The 19,996-nt window shown below is 53.8% G+C and overlaps 1 protein-coding gene across 6 annotated transcripts in view; it reads left to right on the top strand.

The window, feature by feature from the left end:
• rapgef2b (Rap guanine nucleotide exchange factor 2b) overlaps nt 1-19,996 on the top strand; it is a 71,598-nt gene that overhangs the window by 23,540 nt on the left and 28,062 nt on the right. For 5 of the 6 annotated variants that reach the window (XM_047025082.1, XM_047025075.1, XM_047025091.1 and 2 more), the window contains 5 exons: nt 120-190; nt 1,290-1,346; nt 4,653-4,736; nt 10,781-10,856; nt 12,659-12,826. In XM_047025082.1, the coding sequence (XP_046881038.1) occupies nt 120-190; nt 1,290-1,346; nt 4,653-4,736; nt 10,781-10,856; nt 12,659-12,826 (456 nt within the window). Of the gene's footprint in view, nt 1-119; nt 191-1,289; nt 1,347-4,652; nt 4,737-6,781; nt 7,009-10,780; nt 10,857-12,658; nt 12,827-19,996 lie in introns of those variants that run through there. The other variant, XM_047025108.1, reaches the window with a different exon arrangement.

Genomic DNA, 19,996 nt, shown 5'->3' on the forward strand with positions numbered 1-19,996 from the left:
AGAATCCTAGAATCGCATAAACATGTCAGAATGTCTCCATGTCAGATGTTTTGAATAATGTATAACGTTATTCATTTAGCTGACCGAGCGTTCTGTTGTGTGTGTGTTTGTGTGTGTAGGACCTGGAGATCGTGTACTCGTACCTGCACGGTATGGAGGCTCTGTCCAACCTCCGAGAGCACCAGCTGAGGTGAGGGGCTTCTTCCAGCCACGCCCACACACACACACACGCACACGCACACACTACACTAGCTACCACAGGACTGTCACATGCGTATCATATGAACCCGACTGAATACCAGCTGAAAACCAACTGACATCAGTATTAGCTGGTGTTTGTGTCGCCAGCATCCCCCTGCCCTCTCTCTGTCTCACTCACACACACACACACACACACACACTCACTCACATGCTCTATAAACACTGCCTATATCAGGAGAGCAGTTCCCAGCAATCCATGTGTGCATACATGTGGATCACACTGGAAGGGAACAATACAGCATCACATGACCTGCCCAGAGAGGGCTAGAACATTCCACAGCCTGACCCCCCCCCCCCCCACACACACACACACACACAGTCCTGACCCTGGTCGAGTTCTAAAGAATGTCCCCACAGTCCCAGAGAGCAGTCTTTGCCTCTTTAAGCATTTGAGTCTTTTTTACTGGAAACAATCTCACTACCCAAAAGTCCATCTACCGTGAGATTACGGTGTGTTTTATTACAAGTGTGTTGGGAATGTGCTGTGTTTCTCTGTGGTATTCGATAGGGACTTGTTTTTGTAGAAAGTTGTTTTTCCTATGGTTGAGCGACTCCAGAATGACAAGTTCTTGAAGCTATTTTAGAGTTTGCCCTGTTTTCCTCAACTGTTTACTATAGTGTGCAGTCAGTGGGTGAAGTTGTGAAAACTTTGGCCACTGTTGTTTTGTTAGGGGTTGTTGTTGTAGGAATTATTTAAATGTCTGCTTCACATTCATGATTCGAGCTGTCAACCTGTCCTGTTTGCCAACAATATTAATACAAAGCATTTAGTCAGAACTTGTCAGGTATTATTAGTATCATAGTATTTATTCACAATGGTATTTTTGGAGTCAGGTGGCTAATCGGTGGAGAATCGGGCTAGTAATCAGAAGGTCGCCAGTTCGATTCCCGGTTGAGCCAAATGACGTTGTGTCCTTGGGCACTTCACCCTACTTGCCTCGGGGGATTGTCCCTGTACTTATTGTAAGTCGCTCTGGATAAGAGCGTCTGCTAAATGACTAAATGTAAATGTATCTTCTCTCCTCAAGGATCATGTGTGAGACGGTGCGCTACGAGAGACATGAAGCCAACGAAGTTCTCTACTAGTAAGTACTCTCTCTCCTGTCGCTGTTTGGATTCAAGTATCTGTACATGTAACTGGATGTGTGTGTAGGTCTGCGTGCTGCTCTGGGATGGGGCTCTGGGATGGGGCTCTGGGATGGGGCTCTGGGATGGGGCTCTGGGATGGTGCTTGTGTGTGTGGACCCTGGTCCCTTTCCCCTCTGTATTGTGTGAGCGTATACCCCAAGTGTTGTGTTCACCACCAGGATCTATGGTCTCCCTCTATCAGTCCATCTGTGGAGGTCAGACCCAGCCCAGTGAGTCAGGCTGTTTGGCTGGGTGAGTCTTCCATGCTAGCAGCTCAATGCGTGGCCCCAGGGTGCCCTAATGAAAACAGATGATGCTAGAGCAGGAGGGCGGTCAGGAGAGTCTCTCTGAGGGAATCAGGACTCATTCTGAACCACTCTGCTGAACCACTGAAGCAGAAACACCCGGAAGGTACTCCAACTAAAATCTAATTTGATCCACTCTCCAAGTAATTGGCTGGTGAGTTGATAAGACTGTGTAGTGGTGTTGGCTAGGTGGGTTGCTTGGCTAGCTAGCAGGCTAGTCTGAGCTGGGATGGTCTGTTCCTGAGGATCTGCAGCCCGTTCCTTGACTCTGACCGCGGAGAACCCTCCTAGTTGGCCTCTGAGGCGAGGTGTGTGTTGACAAGAGAGACGGCTTCAGAGGTCAGCAGGCAGGCCAGCGTCCAGGACACTTCTAGAAGAATAGATGCTCTTCAGAAACGCCTGTTACAGAGCAGGATGGTGTGTGTGTGTGTGTGTGTTTGTAGGTGTGTGCATAATGACCTTTTAAAGGGCGACTCTTCTCAAGAAAGGGGGGCCTGAGGACAGCTTGTCTCCCCCTCTCCCCCCCCCCTGCCCCTCTCCCCCCCCCCCCCTCAACCCCCCCCCCCCCCTCCCCCTGAGTGGGACAGCAGAACATGGTGAGCCCACAGTCATGATACATGCCAGATGGGATGGAATCATCTGCCAGGTTCTGGGAGAACTCCTAATTGTTATATAATAATCATTTATAATTCATGTGTATCGGCTAAACATCCCATCTGCATGGACGTACAGTAATTGAGAATATTGATATGAGATCACATCTTTTGACTGGGCTCTGGTTAATGTAGATGGATAGAGGGTGGAGGGAAAATGTGTTACGTTAATGTGCAGATAGACAGAAAGCACAACATATAGCTCATATATATAAATACAACACATAGATCCTCCCAGTGTTGATGAGTTGACGTACAGTACTTGCTACCTTGCAGGTGTAGAATAACAGCCCATCCCACCTACAAACTCCCAGCATCCTTTGTACTTCATAAAGAATTGAGGCACATTCTTTTGAAAACATTGACGCTAATGACCAGACTTTTAGGCTCCCAACAACCCACACCCCTCACGCACACTCCTACAACCTCACTTCCTGTCTCTAAATGCTTCCCGGGGGGGTTGGTGTTGTCGCTGTATGCATCGCCATGGTTTCCAGCGCGTGTGACCTAGTTCAGTCAAGCTGTCGCGCTGTGTAAGACTCTCCTGTCTTCTACTTTGGTGTTCCCTCCTCTTCTTCCTCCTCTCCTCCCTCCTCTCATCCCTCCTTCCTCCTCTCCTCACGAGGGCGCGAAGTGAAGGAGCGCATCAGCGTGCCAGAGATGAATAATTGAGCATTTCATTTGCTCCGCCTCCGACTGCGAGGGAGGCCGGGGAAGAGGGGAACGAGTGCATCGAGGGAAGATGAGGAGACGGAGAAGATGAGGAGACGGAGAGAGAGACGGGACATTTAGGGAGGAGGGAGGGGTGCGACAAGGACAGAGCGTAGAGTAGGGGATGCTAGAGACAGAGAGACAGACAGAGAGAGACAGACGGAGAGAGACAGACGGAGAGAGACAGACAGAGAGAGACAGACAGAGAGAGACAGACAGAGAGAGACAGACAGAGAGAGACAGACAGAGAGAGACAGACAGAGAGAGACAGACAGACAGACAGTGAGCTGGTTTTGTCTGTGTCAGTGAGGCATTGTAGCGTGCCTCATTACTCTCAGAATAAAGGTGTGAAAAGAGAGGGGAGCCAAGGGGACACACTACTTTGTTCTCCATGATGAAACCCTGTCAGCACGTGATGTGGGTGTGTGCTCCTGGTGTGGGTCTCTCTTCGTGCCTGTTTAAACTATGTATTCCGATCTCTGGAACTGAAAACAGAAGTGCACCTTCCTCGTGTCGTGTGGTTGATTCCTCTATGAGAGTGTTCCTCTCAGTTTCAGGTGGTGAATCTGCTGACTCTAATCACACTCCTCCATTAGCACCAGCTAGCTTTAAATGGAAACCACTGGCAAGATAAGCGTTTTCCACCCCGCTGTGCAGCTGGAGTCAGCTAACACACACACACACACAGATGTACTGCCTTCCTTACAGCACACACAGCGTCACTGTGTGTGTGTGGGGGAGGTGTGTGTGTGTGTGTGTGGGGGGGGGAGGGAGTGCGTGTGCAGGATCCTGTCTTCCTGGCAAGTTGCCACTTCTCTTTTTCTCCACCTGCTACTGCCTCCACACACTGCCTCCACACACTGCCTCCACACTCTGCCTCCACACACTGCCTCCACACTCTGCCTCCACACACTGCCTCCAAACTCTGCCTCCACACTCTGCCTCCACACTCTGCCTCCACACTCTGCCTCCACACACTGCCTCCACACTCTGCCTCCACACACTGCCTCCACACTCTGCCTCCACACACTGCCTCCAAACTCTGCCTCCACACTCTGCCTCCACACTCTGCCTCCACACACTGCCTCCACACTCTGCCTCCACACACTGCCTCCACACTCTGCCTCCACACTCTGCCTCCACACACTGCCTCCACACTCTGCCTCCACACACTGCCTCCACACTCTGCCTCCACACTCTGCCTCCACACACTGCCTCCACACTCTGCCTCCACACACTGCTGGGCCCAGGTGCATGCTGGGAGGCCAGGCCAGGTCTCTGATTGGCCCTGTGCTGTTCTTGTCAGCTGATAGGGAGGATCCAGGCACACAGCCGGAACTGCGGTCTGCGAAGATTATCGGTCACATTTCTGTGGGCCATTTCAAGAAAGGGAGCAGGGTTATGTTCCTAGAAATACTGTTGTTCTTCCTCAGTGCTTCCTGTTTCTCATCAGAGTGATTTCAGTCTCATGATATTCTTAGGGATGTACAATGTATGTGATGTGTGAAGTGGTTCTACATGATACATGTTTCTAACCCCCATGTCTTTCTCTTCCTCTCTCTCCCTGCTCTCTCCCTCACCCCCCCTCTCTCAGTCCTGATGATGTAGGCAGCTGCTGGTACATCCTGCTGTCTGGATCGGTCTTCATCAAGGAGTCCATGTTCCTCCCCAGGAGCAGGTGAGAAGCCTCTCTCTCTCTGGCTCCGCCCCCTACCGGAGCACCCACAACTGCAACAACAGCTCAGTGTTGTGTAGTACTCACTCTGCAGGGTCAAACACTAGAACAGCCTTCCCTTACACAGTCCAGTCTCAGGGCTGTTGCTCCACGGGAGAATGTCTTTCCTGAAAAGGTGGGCGTCTTGAAACGATGACCTTTTCATTACTTGCGGTGTAATGTACCCGTCCCCCCGGCAACACAGAGCGCAGCTACTGACCTGCTGCTCAGAGCTGCTCTCTCCTCACCCCTCTCTCCTCTCTCCTCACCCCTCTCTCCTCTCTCCTGTCTCCTCTCTCCTCACCCCTCTCTCCTCTCTCCTGTCTCCTCTCTCCTCACCCCTCTCTCCTCTCTCCTGTCTCCTCACCCCTTTCTCCTCTCTCCTCACCCCTCTCTCCTCTCTCCTGTCTCCTCACCCCTCACCCCTCACCCCTCTCTCCTCTCTCCTCTCTCCTCACCCCTCACCCCTCACCCCTCTCTTCTCTCCTCTCTCCTCACCCCTCTCTCCTCACCCCTCACCCCTCTCTCCTCTCTCCTCTCTCCTCACCCCTCACCCCTGTCTCCTCTCTCCTTACCCCTCACCCCTCACCCCTCTCTCCTCTTTCCTCACCCCTCTCTCCTCACCCCTCACCCCTCTCTCCTATCTCCTCACCCCTCCAAATAAACCCAGGTACGTCTTCACGCCACAGCGACTGACAGGGTGTTTTATGGTGGGTAGTAGAAAGGATTTCAAACATGACACACGTCCAGAACTGTGAGACTGAGAAAAAACCTCAGTCATGAATGTGATTGGGGGGTCACAGTAGGTCACAGCATGATGAATGGCCAATCACGGATAGCGTGTGACCTTCCACGCGGTAGCTGCCGGCGAATCACGGTTCCCACCACTGCATGAGTAGGCGAGGACAGGTCGGCATGGCGAGGGGATTGCTTGTGACACGAGGAAGTGAACAGGCCCTGCTGGGACTTCCTGCAGCTTTGAAAGAGTTGACTTTCAGACAGGACACACCCTCGTCTACATCCCAGCCCCTCCGCCAAGAGCCACAACATGATACACCTCAGTCTACCCTCCTTCTCCTCCCTCTCCCTCTCCCTCTCCCTCTTTCTCTCTGTCTCTCTGTCTGTCTCTCTCTCTCTCTTTCTGTCGAGCCGGTGGGAAAGTTGATTCAGGTAAAAAGGGATGAGTCACTCAGTAAATGCAGATTCAGAAGTGCTGCCCTATTTAAACAATGGCCAACATTAAATCAAAGACAACCCGCTGATGTATAATTAAACACATTATAAACGGAAAGCAACTTCTTTCATTTCTTTCCATGGCACACGGTTGGAGCTAGGATGTGGACATCAATTGCCACTAAAACCAGCTTCTTTAGATATCTCCCATCAACGTCTTATCTCACTCTGTAGTGAGTGTTCATAGCCACATCCACCCTCAATAGGTCACCAGAAGGTCTAGTATCTTTAGTTTCCCGCTAAAGCGTTGTGTAAGTAACCGCAGCAAACTGGGCTGTTCCCAGAGAGCTTGCTCGCCGTTCGGTGGTGGAATGTGAACCTTTATCGGCCCGTGAGAACCAGACTCCCTCGGACGGTCACTCACTCACTTCCTGGTGAGAGGCCGCCTCCCTCCAGTCAGCTCCTGCCTAGCGAACAACGACACATCTGTCATGTGGGGGGGGGGGGGCGGGGGGGCTTGTTGGTGATATGCCTGGTCTCTACTCAGTCAACATGTTGGTCTCGGTCGCTGTTACCTAGTTATGAACATTAACAACCAGACTGGATCATTTCAGAATGTTGTAGATGTTGTATGTAGATAGTTTAGAGGGTGAACTATGACAGAGTTTTGTCTGTCAATGTAAACTTGTAAAGAAAGATGAAATTATGCTTTATTTTCATCCTTATTCCATCATCATAAGGAGACCTCTCCTCCCCCCTCCCCTCCCAGCAGGAAGTGAGCCGCTCTCTGGAATGTTGGCCAAAGTCCTCCCAGCGTAGGGAGGCAGAGACAGAAGCTTGTACACACACACACACACGCCCCCTCTGTCCTGCGCACACACACTCTCTCTCACTCACAACACTAGCACGAGGATGTGAGCAGAGAGCAGTGCTGCGATTGAACGCAACTTTCAGGGCTGGATTTCTGCCCCTGGGATTATTTTAAGACCAAGAGAGAGTATTTCTGACTGGGGATACTAAATCAAGAGACGGTGTCTGTGTCTGTTGCGTGTGGAGGACCAGGGTAAGTCCAGAGAGCTTTTCCAAACTTCCTGCTGTAGAAGGGGAAGGGACAAAGTGACCTTCCTCTCTGGCTGTAACACCTTTGTGGTTGTAGCTCGAATGTCGACTGTTTACTCTGAAACGATCCAGAGTAGGAATGTGAGGTACGTCCTTGAAGTTATTTCGGTTGTTAGCTTGAGCTCCGTACGCTCGGCTTGGAGGAGAGGGTTGTTGTTTGGGGTTGTTGACATCACTTCTAAAGGTTAAAGAACAAGGAAACATGACTGAAGATTAAACGCACCCAGATGCTTTTGAGCGCTCATGGAACCCGAAGGAGGGATGAATCGTAGTTCTAGAATCTTCCGTCTTGTCATCTTCCTATCGAGCTAAACTTCTAAAGGAGACACCACACCCAGAGTTGGGGCTGGAACTCCCATAGCGAGTCCTAAACCACCTACTCATATTCAGTCACAAGTTCCTCTGTGAGTGCTTTACCCTGGCGTCAGCTTCTATTAAAAGTCCAACACTACGAGATTCCCTGAGCGTGGAAAGCTCCTGGTTCATGTTGGCGCAGGCGGGAAGTTGCTCGACGCTCAGCACTTCTCGACACCCCCCCTAATCTCCCCACTGTCTGTTTAGCCCCCGGCTCGGAGTGCTCGGTAAACCATCACAGCCCTTGTCCTGTTTTCATTGACTTAGCAGTCACGGTCAATCGCCTTCGCTCTCAAAACCCCCCCTTCCCCCCCACTCCCTCTCCCTCCCCCCCCACTCCCCTCTCCCTCCCCCCAATCTCCCGTGACATGGTCCCAGAACTCTTGCATAACTGGGGGTTTAATCTTTGTCCAGCTTAGAAGGTTTGTTGGTAGGGTTCAGAAAAAGCTGTTCCCTGTCTTGCCAGTTAAAAGGCTTACCCTGAGAGTGGAACACCCCCCCCCCCCCCCCCCCCCCCCCTCTCCCTCGTCGCTCACAGAGATCAGTCTGTCCCCAGCCAGGGTGCGCGGTCAGGGGAGGGGTCCTGGGGGGAGGGGCCGCTGGGGGGAGGGGCCGCTGGGGGGAGGGGCCGCTGGGGGGGAGGGGGCCCCTGGGGGGCTGGTAGCTAGCAGATCCCGTGGCTGGCCATGCTCGTGGAATGGCATCCCAGACAGCCAGGCTGCTGTGTGACAGGGGAATGTGGTGTGGAGGAGTCCAGGGCACAAGCCGTGATGTCCACTGACAGACGGGGAGAATACCTGCTTCACCCCCACGCTGCTCTGGGGCTGGGGCTGAGGCTGAGGCTGAACCAGGGCTGGGCTGGGATGGGGCTGGGGTTGAGGCTGGGGCTGGGGTTGAGGCTAGGGCAGGGCTGGGGTTGGGGCAGGGCTAGGGCAGGGGCAGGGGCTGGGGCAGGGCTGGGACCGGGGCTGGGGGCGGGGCTGGGGCTGAGGCTAGGGCAGGGCAGGGGCAGGGGCTGGCTTGGACTAGGCCTGGCTGTCCTCAGAGGGACATTGCCAGCATGTGTTCCCAGAGCAGACACTGACGGCTCTCTCAGGACTTTCCACTGGGCCTCCACCAACTGGGCCAAAAGACTCCAGTGTGTCAAGTCCTTGTGGCTGTGTCCCCCTCTCTCTCAGGGCGCTGTGGGCGCGTGCAGCCTGCATGGGGTGAGACGCAGGGTGGGCGGGGTCTCTGTGTTCAGGACACGGCTGTAAGCCTGGGCTCAGTCTGTCCCATGACTAGTCAGACAGTAATGAGCAGAATTAGAGCTTAAGGCCCTCCTACAGTAGCCTGCACCATCACCCCCTACACCCGATTCTGTCACTCGACTCTGTCGAGTCCACAAAAGTCTGATTGAGGAGGAAAAGGGTTTTCCAAGGGACGGTTTATCGTGTTGTAAACTTGAACAACTGGTCTATACAGTCTACTCTGGCACAACTGCTGAGACAGAGAGACAGAGAGACAGAGAGACAGAGAGACAGAGAGACAGAGAGACAGAGAGACAGAGAGACAGAGAGACAGAGAGACAGGAATGAAGTGGTGTTTGTCATGAGAGTGAGAGAGCGGTCCAGTGGATGTGAAAAGTCAAAATTGAGAAACCGAAAGACAGAAGAGGACAAATATAGAAAAGAGATGGCATGAAAACGGAAGGGAGAGAGGGGGAGGTCACGTGACCTCTGACGGCATGGCAGTCAGGCATGGCAGTCCACCTGGTGGCTATGACGGATGAACATGGCCGGTCTTGATGCTGTTAGCCTCCATGCTAACCGCTGCTAGCTCTCTGTGGGACTGGTCACTCGGTCTGATCTTGGACTCCTGTCCCCAACGTGACGAAGAACCGTACAAACACAAGCTGACCGAGGGCTTGTGACAGACTTGTGTGCTGTAATACTGCTGTGCAGCTTTAGGGAAGTGGGCAGAAGGGGACCTGGCTTGGATAGATGTTTTGGGAAAAATTTTGAAATATTGCTGTGTCATTTGAGTTTCAGCTTAACATAATATTTCATTTTTGTCATGAGGGAGGACGTGTCTTACTTGACCCGACTAAGAAAATGCCAACCCAGGAATGGATTAGTCACTATTAAGTATTGACCTTAGGCTAACTTCAGATGAAATATAAAAGCCACTAGTTTGTCTAATAAATAGACCATGGAAATAACAGTTTGGGGGTGGCATTTTTGCTCCTAAGGATTGCAATAATACGACACAATGAACCGATTGTGTGTGAGGTGGAAGCTGGAACAGAGCCGGCAGGGTGTGTCAGGGTGGGAGCTGGGACAGAGCCGGCAGGGTGTGTGAGGTGGGAGCTGGGACAGAGCCGGCAGGGTGTGTGAGGTGGGAGCTGGGACAGAGCCGGCAGGGTGTGTGAGGTGGGAGCTGGGACAGAGCGGGCAGGCTGTGTGAGGTGGGACAGAGCCGGCAGGCTGTGTGAGGTGGGAGCTGGGACAGAGCGGGCAGGCTGTGTGAGGTGGGACAGAGCCGGCAGGCTGTGTGAGGTGGGAGCTGGGACAGAGCGGGCAGGCTGTGTGAGGTGGGACAGAGGCCGGCAGGCTGTGTGAGGTGGGAGCTGGGACAGAGCGGGCAGGCTGTGTGAGCTGGGACACAGCCGGCAGGGTGTGTGAGGTGGGAGCTGGGACAGAGCCGGCAGGGTTTGTGAGGTGGGAGTTGGGACAGAGCCGGCAGGGTTTGTGAGGTGGGAGCTGGGACAGAGCCGGCAGGCTGTGTGAGGTGGGAGCTGGGACAGAGCCGGCAGGCTGTGTGAGGTGGGAGCTGGGACAGAGCCGGCAGGCTGTGTGAGGTGGGAGCTGGGACAGAGCCGGCAGGCTGTGTGAGGTTGGAGCTGGGACAGAGCCGGCAGGCTGTGTAAGGTGGGAGCTGGGACAGAGCCGGCAGTCTGTGTGAGGTGGGAGCTGGGACAGAGTCGGCAGTCTTCCTCCGCCCAGCGCTCGACACACTCACACTTTCCATGGCTGCCGCCCCATGTGGGTCATACGGGTTCCTCCTCCGTCTTTAATACCCCTCCCTCCATCCCCCTCTCCTCCCCCCTCCCCAGACCGCACAGACAGCACCCTCAGTGATGTCACAGAGCTGAGTTTTCCAGTCGCTGCATATTTTTAGGTTTTCAGGGTGGAATTTCTTCATGTGAAATGAGGGTCTGTGATGTGAGTGAGGGACTGTGTCGCTGCTGCTGCTGTCCAAACACAGCGTGGGCCTAACCTGCACCTGAAGCTGCTCTTCTTAGACCTGTACCTAAACTTTCCCCCTCTCTCTCTCTTTCTCTCTCTCTCTCTGTCTCTCTCGCTCTCTCGCTCTCTCTCCAGTTTTGGAAAGCGATCGGCAGCGAGCCTGAGACGCGGTTGTGAGTGCATCGTTCTGGAACCTTCCGAGATGATCGTGGTGAGTCCTGGCACCCAGCGCCTCACGTCACACACCCACCACAGCACATTTACACACACACTCCGATACAAGAAGCTTTAGCAGGACCAGACGTGGGCCTCCCAGCAGGAAGAGAGAGGGAACACACACGTGTGGACTGTCAGGATGTCACCACTGCCGTAAAGAGCATTTGTGACCATGCAGTCGTCCAGGTGTACATGCTGCACCAGGGGAACATGTACGGACTGTAGACATGGCTGTGATTTAATAGCACGGCCATGACCACAGTTATCTAGCTGTGGTTTCTCCTGCTGGGAGACTTCTTTTGACCTAGTTTGGTGGAAAATGTAGCGTTGTCGCAGATCTCCTAGTGGAAGACGTTAGAACAGCAGTGGTGTGCGAAACAGACATGAGCAGATGCAGATGATCTGGAGGACTGGAGGTGTGACACATCTGCAGACGTGAAGTCGCTGTCATTTTCACCCTCTGACGTGTGAAAGTACACACACACTCACTCACACACACACACTCACACACAGAATGGTGGGCACAGAGGCACGCAGAACAGTACACCCCTGATTCTCTGTCTCTAGATCCTCTGTCCTGTCGTGAGGTGGAATCATGGCGGTGTGTTTGTAGGTGCCGTCACCTCAGCTGATAGGAAAACAAACAAGAGATGCGTCCCTTTGACCAATCAGCCTCCACAAGATCAAGACCCAGAATATCCCTGCCAGGACCCTCCCTAGGCCACGCCTCCCTTTCTGCTGTCCTGCTGTGGAACATTACCACCATCACTACTTCCTGCTTGAGCCCCTTAGCTATTATGGGAGACAAACCAACCTATCATTACTGGAGAGAGAGAATGGCTTTGGGATGCTATGATACAGACACGTCAGCCACCGGCTACACACACACACACACACTTTCACAGCTCCCCTGCCGTTGCCATAGCAGCAGTTGGTATGGCGGAGGGAGAGAAGGGAGATTTGATGTGTAATCCCAAAGGCTGAGAGCAGTGAAATGTGAAGCTGCAGTGACAGAGAGGGATGAGAGAGCTGCCCGGAAACTGCCTTCAGTCTGCCTCTCTGCCTTCAGTCTGCCTCTCTGCCTTCAGTCTGCCTCTCTGCCTTCAGTCTGCCTCTCTGCCTTCAGTCTCCGCCACCACAATGTCACACCAGACAGATTCATATGCTTTCATTCTCTGTCCTGATTCAAGTGCCTTACAATCACTGTCTGTTGAGTGGTAGATTGTGTGTGATTTGATGTCTGCTGTTAATTTGTGGTTTCGTTGACGACTATGAAGCTGGTTGATGTGCATGCTCTGAAGTGCAGGCTCTGATGGTGAGGCTGTGCTGTGTACAGCATGCCTCACCTCTCTGCCTCTCTGTCTCTCTCTTCCTTCACCTCTCCCCCTCTCTCTGTCTCTGTCTCCCGCTCTCTGTTCCCCCCCCCCTCTCTGACTTTCTCTCGCTCTCTCTGTCTTTCTCCCCCTATCCTCCGCCCCTACTTCATCTCTCTTCCCCCCTCTCTCCCTCTTTCTCTCTCTCCCTCTACTCTCTTTCCCCCTCTCTTTCTCCTCTGCCCCCACTCCATCTCTCTTTCCCCTCTCCTCCTCCTTCTCTCTCCCTCTCTCTCTCCCCCCTGTGTCTCCCCCCCTCCCCCCCGGCGTGGAGCGTTCTGGTTGACGTAGGACTTCTGGGCTCAGCCACACGCGCTGCTATTTTTACGCAGTGAGAGGGGCGGGAAGAGGAGGAGGAGGAGGAGGGGGTAGAGGAGGAGGAGAGACAGTCACTCTTTTCTTCCTGCTCTCTCTCTCCCCCCAGGTGGACTATATGGATGAAAATGAAGAGTACTTTCAGCGGCAAGCCTCACATCGACAGTCCCGCCGGAGGTTCCGGAAGATCAACCAGAAGGGAGAGCGACAGACCATCATCGACACGGTCGACCCCTACCCTGCCGGCAAGCCCCCCCTAGCCAGGGGCTACCACACGGTGAGTTCCCCTCCTCCCTCCCGAGTCTGGCTGGGATATGGTCTGCCTGCCTGATCTGGCTGTTTCTTTCACTAACTCACTGTTCGCCTTTGAGCCCTCAGGACACCCCCATCTCTCTCTTTCTCTCTCTCTGTCTCTCTCTCTGTCTCTCTCTCTCTCCCTCTACCTCGTCCGTAAGAAACGCCCTAACTTCCCTGCCCTTGCTGTGCGCTCGCTGCACATTTGAGTTTTCCCCTCGTGTCTCTCGCTCGCTGTTTAGCTTTTCCTTTTGTCACTCGGAACTGTCAGTTTCCCCTCAGCCCAACACCGCCTACTCTCTGACCTGTCGTATGCTTCCTGTGTGGTGCCGTGCGGTCGACTTTGCCCCCCCTGTACCTTGGTTTGACCTCTACGTGGTCTGTCTGCATCGCTGGCACAGACCTGGGTTCTGTCCACAGTAGACCCGATGGCCTCCCTCAGCAGACCCCAGGTCTGTACCCCCCTGCCCCCCCCTGATGGGAGGGTTCACCCCAGCCCTGCAGGCGTCTTGTTTGAGACTGGGACTGGGCTGTTTCAGCTCAGTAAATGAGCCGTGCGCTGTGCGCTGGGTTACAGAGAGCTGACAGCACCCAGGGGTGGAGGAAGATGGTAATTATAGAGCTGGCTGGTTCCTCCAGAGAAATCAGCAGTGTCGAGTGGGAGAGGGTGATGGAGGGGAGGGATAGGGGAGGGGAGAAGAGGGGTAGGGAGGGAGAGACAGAGAGAGGAGGGGGAGGGGGGTGCAGTGTGGAAGACAGAACAGGGTCTCTTTTCATGTCTCAGAGCTGAGCCTGTCTTAAAGCAGCACCCTCAAATACTGAGAAGGCATCGTGTGTGTGTGTGTGTGTGCTCCTGTGTGTGTTTGCGCTTGTGTGTGTGTGTGCCTCTCTCTCTCCTTTTTCCAGCCGAGTTACTTTTACTAGGCCGTTCCAGAGCCTCAGAGCTCCTCTCAGAGTTCTACTGGGGGGGGCCCCTGGCCTGCTGGGGGGGGGGGCCCTGGCCTGCTGGAGGGGGGGGGCCCTGGCCTGCTGGGGGGGGCCCCTGGCCTACAGGGGGGGGCCCTGGCCTGCTGGGGGGGGGGCCCTGGCCTACAGGGGGGGCCCTGGCCTGCTGGGGGGGGACCCTGGCCTACAGGGGGGGCCCTGGCCTGCTGGGGGGGCCCCTGGCCTGCTGGGGGGCCCTGGCCTACAGGGGGGGCCCTGGCCTGCTGGGGGGGGCCCTGGCCTGCTGGGGGGGCCCCTGGCCTGCTGGGGGGCCCTGGCCTACAGGGGGGGGCCCTGGCCTGCTGGGGGGCCCCGGCCTGCTGGGGGGGCCTCTGGCCTGCTGGGGGGCCCCTGGCCTACAGGGGGGGGGCCTGGCCTGCTGGGGGGGCCCCTGGCCTGCTGGAGGCAGGGCACAGGGACGTTCAGAAGACAGAGCAGGTTTTAAGGGGCGACATCATTTCCCTGGAGGTCCTCATTTGCCTGTTCTTCTTCACGGGAATGTAGTGGAGCGTTTCTACGGTAACGACGGAAGCGGCCCGCTCGGTCTGCTGTGGTTCCTCCGGTTCCTCTCCATCCCAGAGGAGGGATGACAGCCCTGCTGTGTGGGAACAGCAGTGTTCCCCTTGGAGAACCGGGGATCGACAGATGTCCTTCCCCCTCGACCCCCCCCCCCCCCCCCCACACTTTTTGACTCACTTGGGTGCGCTGGTCTTTTCCCATGGCCTGTCTTAGCCCTAGCGTGAGTACCATGTAGGCTGAGGGCTCACTGCAGCGGCCTGGGTTCAAATCCAGCCTGGGCCCTTTGCTCCATGTCTTCCGATCTCTCTCCCTCTCTCTCTCTCTCTCTCTCTCTCTCTGTCTCTCTCTCCCCCTCTCTCTCTCCCTCTCTCTCTCCCTCTCTATCTGTCTCCCTCTCTCTGTCTCTGTCTCTCCCTCTCTCTCTCTCTCTCTCTCTCTCTCTCTCTCTCTCTCTCTCTCTCTCTCTCTCACTCCCTTTCCCGTCACACTTCACTCAAAACTATCCAATATCCCCCCCCCCCCAAACGAGACTCCTCCCCCGTCCTTAGTCACTTCCTCTGGGAGGGGGAGAGGAACCAGGGTTGCCATGTCAACACGTCCCAAATGAGCCCTCGCCCGAGTGCACTTTGAAGTGTGCAGGGCCCATGTTCACAGGAAGGAGCCGGCTCCTGCAGAACAGCACTGAGCTGCTGGGAGAGGAGCTGGCTCCTGCAGAACAGCACTGAGCTGCTGGAGGAGGAGCTGGCTCCTGCAGAACAGCACTGAGCTGCTGGAGGAGGAGCTGGCTCCTGCAGAACAGCACTGAGCTGCTGGAGGAGGAGCTGGCTCCTGCAGAACAGCACTGAGCTGCTGGAGGAGGAGCTGGCTCCTGCAGAACAGCACTGAGCTGCTGGAGGAGGAGCTGGCTCCTGCAGAACAGCACAGAGCTGCTGGAGGAGAAGCCGGCTGGGGACGGGCCGTAAGCTGACATGTAGCGAGATCATCTCCCTGCGTGTGGATTGCCAGGCAGCGGGGGGGATTTAGCTGCAAGCCCTAAAGCGTCTTTAGAGGTGAGAGATGCTGGGGGAGCAGCGAGGCAGTGAGGCAGCGAGGGCAGCGAGGTTCAGCTTGGTCAGCCTGGGAGGCATCCCTGCTTGCTGCTGGAGGAAAGTGGGCACTTCTCAGAGTTACAGAAAGAGAGACAAGTCTTTGGTTCAACAGCTCCTGCTCGCCCATCTCCCCAACACGTCTCTCTCTCTATGTACACGTATACTGAGGGAAGCTGCTTGCTAGCACGGGTGCCAACCCACAGCTGGAACTCCCCCCATCGGTCTTCTGATTGAGCCAGACGCTGTTCAGACCAGGATGGAGAGACCCATTCTGAATTGGATCAGATTTATTTGACCTCTGTAAACAAAGGCTTGGTGACAAACACAGAGAGGTTTAGTGTGAGTGCTGCCAGATCGGTGGTCTGTTCGGGTGGCGGGCTGGGGTTTCCACACACAGGCCTGCTGTGAGGCCCTCAGCCCTGCTCAGCTCTGCTCAGCCCTGCTCTGCCCAGATCCCCTGACTGGGCTGTCTGGAGTCTTAGCTTGCATCTCACGTTGCTCGCACGCGCCCACTGAAGTGTGTCGACACTGACCCCCTTGTTCAGCTCTCAGAATGGACACCAGTCACTCTCTCTCTCTCTCTCTCTCTCTCTCTCTCTCTCTCTCTCTCTCTCTCTCTCTGTCTCTCTCTCTCTCTCTCTGTCTCTCTCTCTCTCTCTCTGTCTCCCCCCCTCTCTCTGTCTCCCCCCCCCCTCTCTCTCTCTCTCTGTCTCTCTCTCTCTCTGTCTCCCCCCCCTCTCTCTGTCTCCCCCCCTCTCTCTCTCTCTCTCTCTCCCTTCTCAATCCCTCCCTTCCTTCCCAAAGATTTTAGGCATTTAATGCAAATTCATTGTCAAAAGCACCCATGGTCAATACCATGAGTGTTTACCCTACGAGCGCCTTTTTAACTTGAAAGTTGCTTGACTGCATCCCCCCCCCCTTCCTCCATCCCACAGGAACTCACTCTCAATATGGATATGATTGTGGATGTGATTGCTACTAATTGGTTGCGATACTAAATTGAATTCCCAGAGGGAAGACGACGAGATATTGTGTGTTCCCGATCGCTTTCCTCATCAGTCTCTTCTGCTCGTCCTCACGGATGCAACGCGGCTTCCGACCTTCTAGATCTCTCTAGAACTGGAGTTATGCGTTAAAGGGGATTCGGTTTTCTTCCAGCTCTTAAAGTCTGCTTTAAATATTCGGGTTGTCATGGTAAATGGGGCAGGGTGTGTGTGTGATTAATAATGTACATGTTTGCGTTTATCTGTCTTCTTCCTGGCTGACTGTTTTCTTCTTCAGAATGTTGCTTCTTTAACAGGAGCCTGCTGAGGCTGGGGGCCCTCTGAGGCTGGGGCTCTCTGAGGCTGGGGCTCTCTGAGGCTGGGGGCCTCTGAGGCTGGGGCCCTCTGAGGCTGGGGCCCCTCTGAGGCTGGGCCCTCTGAGGCTGGGGCCCCTCTGAGGCTGGGGCCCCTCTGAGGCTGGGCCCTCTGAGGCTGGGGCCCTCTGAGGCTGGGGGCTCTCTGAGGGTTGGGGGCCTAATGCCTCTCTGAGGCGTCTGGCATGTGGCATGTTTGATAACACTCATCTCCTCTGCTTCCTTTCACGGCTTCCATTTCATCCTGGCTCCCAGGAATGCATTAAAGCTCAGGTACTGTATCTGTTAACACTGTAATCTGTGTGTGTGTTAGTGTGCGCCTCTTGAGTGTGTGTTTTGACGTGTGTGTGTGTGTGTGTAGAGTCTGTGGGTATAATCCTGTTCTGTCTCGCTGTGTGCTGACTGCATGTGCTGTGTTGATATCTTTTACCTTCATGTCTGTTGGCAGGTTTTTATTGGACTGTAGACATGGTTGTCTTGCCACAGTCTAGAATGAAAAGGGCAGCAATCGTTTTCTTTTTCTCTTGACAAGAGAACTGTATCGTGCTGAAACGATGTTGATCAAGTCACATCACTGGATGGAAATTCATCCCTAGGGTCGCACAGGATTCTTAGTTGCATATTTTACTGTCTGAACATTAAATTAAACAACTGAAAGTAAATATGTTCAGATGAACAGATACAGAGAGCTGGATTGCTGTGTGTTCATTCTGGAACAGCACGATAACAATAGTGATTGCTATTAGCTTAAGGATTAAAACCAAGATAATGGCAGTTAAGCTGTCTGAGGGGGAATTCAAACTTGAACTAGGCTGTTTGCAAAGATGATGAGTCTCTCCACAAACGGTTTGTCAGAAAAATGGTTCTTGTTTCTACTCAGACAAAGAGAGGGAGATTATAGATGGTTCCCTTCCTGAGATGAACAATTTAGTTTATTTCCTGACGGATGTTTTTAGGTGTAGATGGAAGACAATCACAACAATCTCACAAAGTACTGCGTCCAGTATTTCAAAGTTCAGGTTGAGCATTGTCTCTGGGATGCTACTGTTTCTGGAGTTCCGGACCGAGCAGAATGATCCAGGAGAGGTGAACTTCCATAGTGCAGGTTGGACATTCAGACCGGGGCGCGAGAGAGGACAACCTGTCAGGTTCACCGCTGAAGAGTCGGCCTCCTATTTCTAGATCAGTCTGTGTGTGGGCTGTCGGCTTCAGCTCGGTGCAGATACGCAGCTCTAAAGGATTTACACAACGCCACGGCAACAATGAGCCAAGGCCTCGTTTCTGGGTTAGAAAACTGTTTTATGCCCTCTTTTCATTCGCCTTTCATGGTTTTCGTGTGTGTGCGGCGGGTTTTGACAGGTGACCCCCAGGGTCTCCTCTTCTGCTCAGGCAACACTATCTTTTTACTCCGTGTTGAGTATTTACAGATACGTGGAATCAACAGACCGTGATAACTGTATCCAGCATCCCCCTGTCTTAACCACCAATAGATGAACAAACAAACGTTTTCTCACATATAACTGTGTGGAATAATGTAGGCCATGTATCGACGCTCACACTCAGAATGAGACTTGCTCTCATTCAAATGCGGGAGTCAGATGGCTGTGCGGATAGGGAATCGGGCTATTAATCAGAAGGTTGCCGGTTCGATTCCCTGCCACGCTAATGGCGTTGTGTCCTTGGGCAAGGCACTTCACCCTACTTGCCTCTGGGGAATGTCCCTGTACTTAATGTAAGTCGCTCTGGATAAGAGTGTCTGCTAAACGACTAAATGTAAACGTAAATGCATCAGTTGAAATGCATTTGAGTTGCATGAGGTGATAGAGGTTATGGAAGCGTTGATCGGTTCTAACCCCGTCTCCATGCCCATCCACATTAAGACCTCATGGGGGGAGACTTCAGGGGGAAGTGTTTTCACAAGCCTGGCATAGCTGATAGGATGAGGTTGTACTTCCACAGCAAATGACTGGTTTAGTGCCCCTTCGACTGTTTATCCGGAAACTTCTCTGAACTTCCCTTGATTTAACTTCATCCGGAGCCTTCTGGTTGCTCATTAACTATTGACAGCTCACCTCTGTCTCTCACTCACTCAGGAATGTCTTCAGATGGTTACACACAGAGAGTGTAGATAAATATGTTAATGAGTTTACAGTTGCGACTGTGATTTCAATGTGAAAAGGAACTAGCACGATTCATAAAACCTTATGAGACTCCCGTTGGAACAACATCGAAAATGAAAGATTAACATCCTGGAGTGATGTTAATGTTTAGCTGTGTTACTTCCTCTGTCAGCGCAGTTTACATACAGAGTGTTGCCGGAGTTAAACATGAACTCATGTCAACGTCAGTCAGTCATTTTTTGCTGAAACTAACGAGGCAACACGACCTTGACATGGATCCTATGAGCGAGGCGGATGTTTTGACCTCGCTAATTTGCTCTACTTCTTGGGAGGATGTCTGAACTATTGTTTCAGAGTGACCTGGCCTTTCCGCTCACCCCTCCCCTCCCCTCACCCCTCCCCTCCCCCCTTAGGGAACGCCCATCTTGTTTAGGAGGAAATCTCCTTCCTGCCTGGACAGGAAACACACCATGCCGTGTGCCTCCAGCCGGCAACACAACTGCCTGCTGAGTTGAGCAGGTGGCGTGGGAACTGGGACATTAAGGAGGAGGGGGTGAGGAGGGGCGGGGGGGGGCAGGGGTTGATGAGGAAGGTAGAGGGGTTGAGAGGAGAGAGGAAGGAATGGGGAGGGGAGAGAGGGAGTGATGAGGAGGGGAGGGAGAGTGATGAGGAGGGGAGGGAGGGAGTGATGAGGAGGGGAGAGGGAGGGAGTGATGAGGAGGGGAGAGGGAGGGAGTTCCATGCATTGTTGGAATGCCGAGGCTGCGTTTTGGCCTGGTCCGTCCACTGCATGCAGCTGATGGAAAGCTTCGCTCCGTCATGATCAATTCTGTCATCGTGTCCGGCGTGGAGGCCTGATTGATGCTAATCAGCTGATAAGCAAGGTCATCTATAGAACACGTGGAGGGGCATGCTGCTGAGGGGAAGCCAGACCTGCAGGACACACAGGGTGTAACAGGAGACCAGACATGCAGGACACAGGGTGTAACAGCAGACCAGACATGCAGGACACACAGGGTGTAACAGCAGGACACATAGGAGCTCCTACAAGCACAGACATGCCTGTTTCAGAAAATCCCGTCTCG

This window comes from Hypomesus transpacificus, chromosome 1, assembly GCF_021917145.1.
Source record: "Hypomesus transpacificus isolate Combined female chromosome 1, fHypTra1, whole genome shotgun sequence".
NCBI classification, from domain to species: domain Eukaryota; kingdom Metazoa; phylum Chordata; class Actinopteri; order Osmeriformes; family Osmeridae; genus Hypomesus; species Hypomesus transpacificus.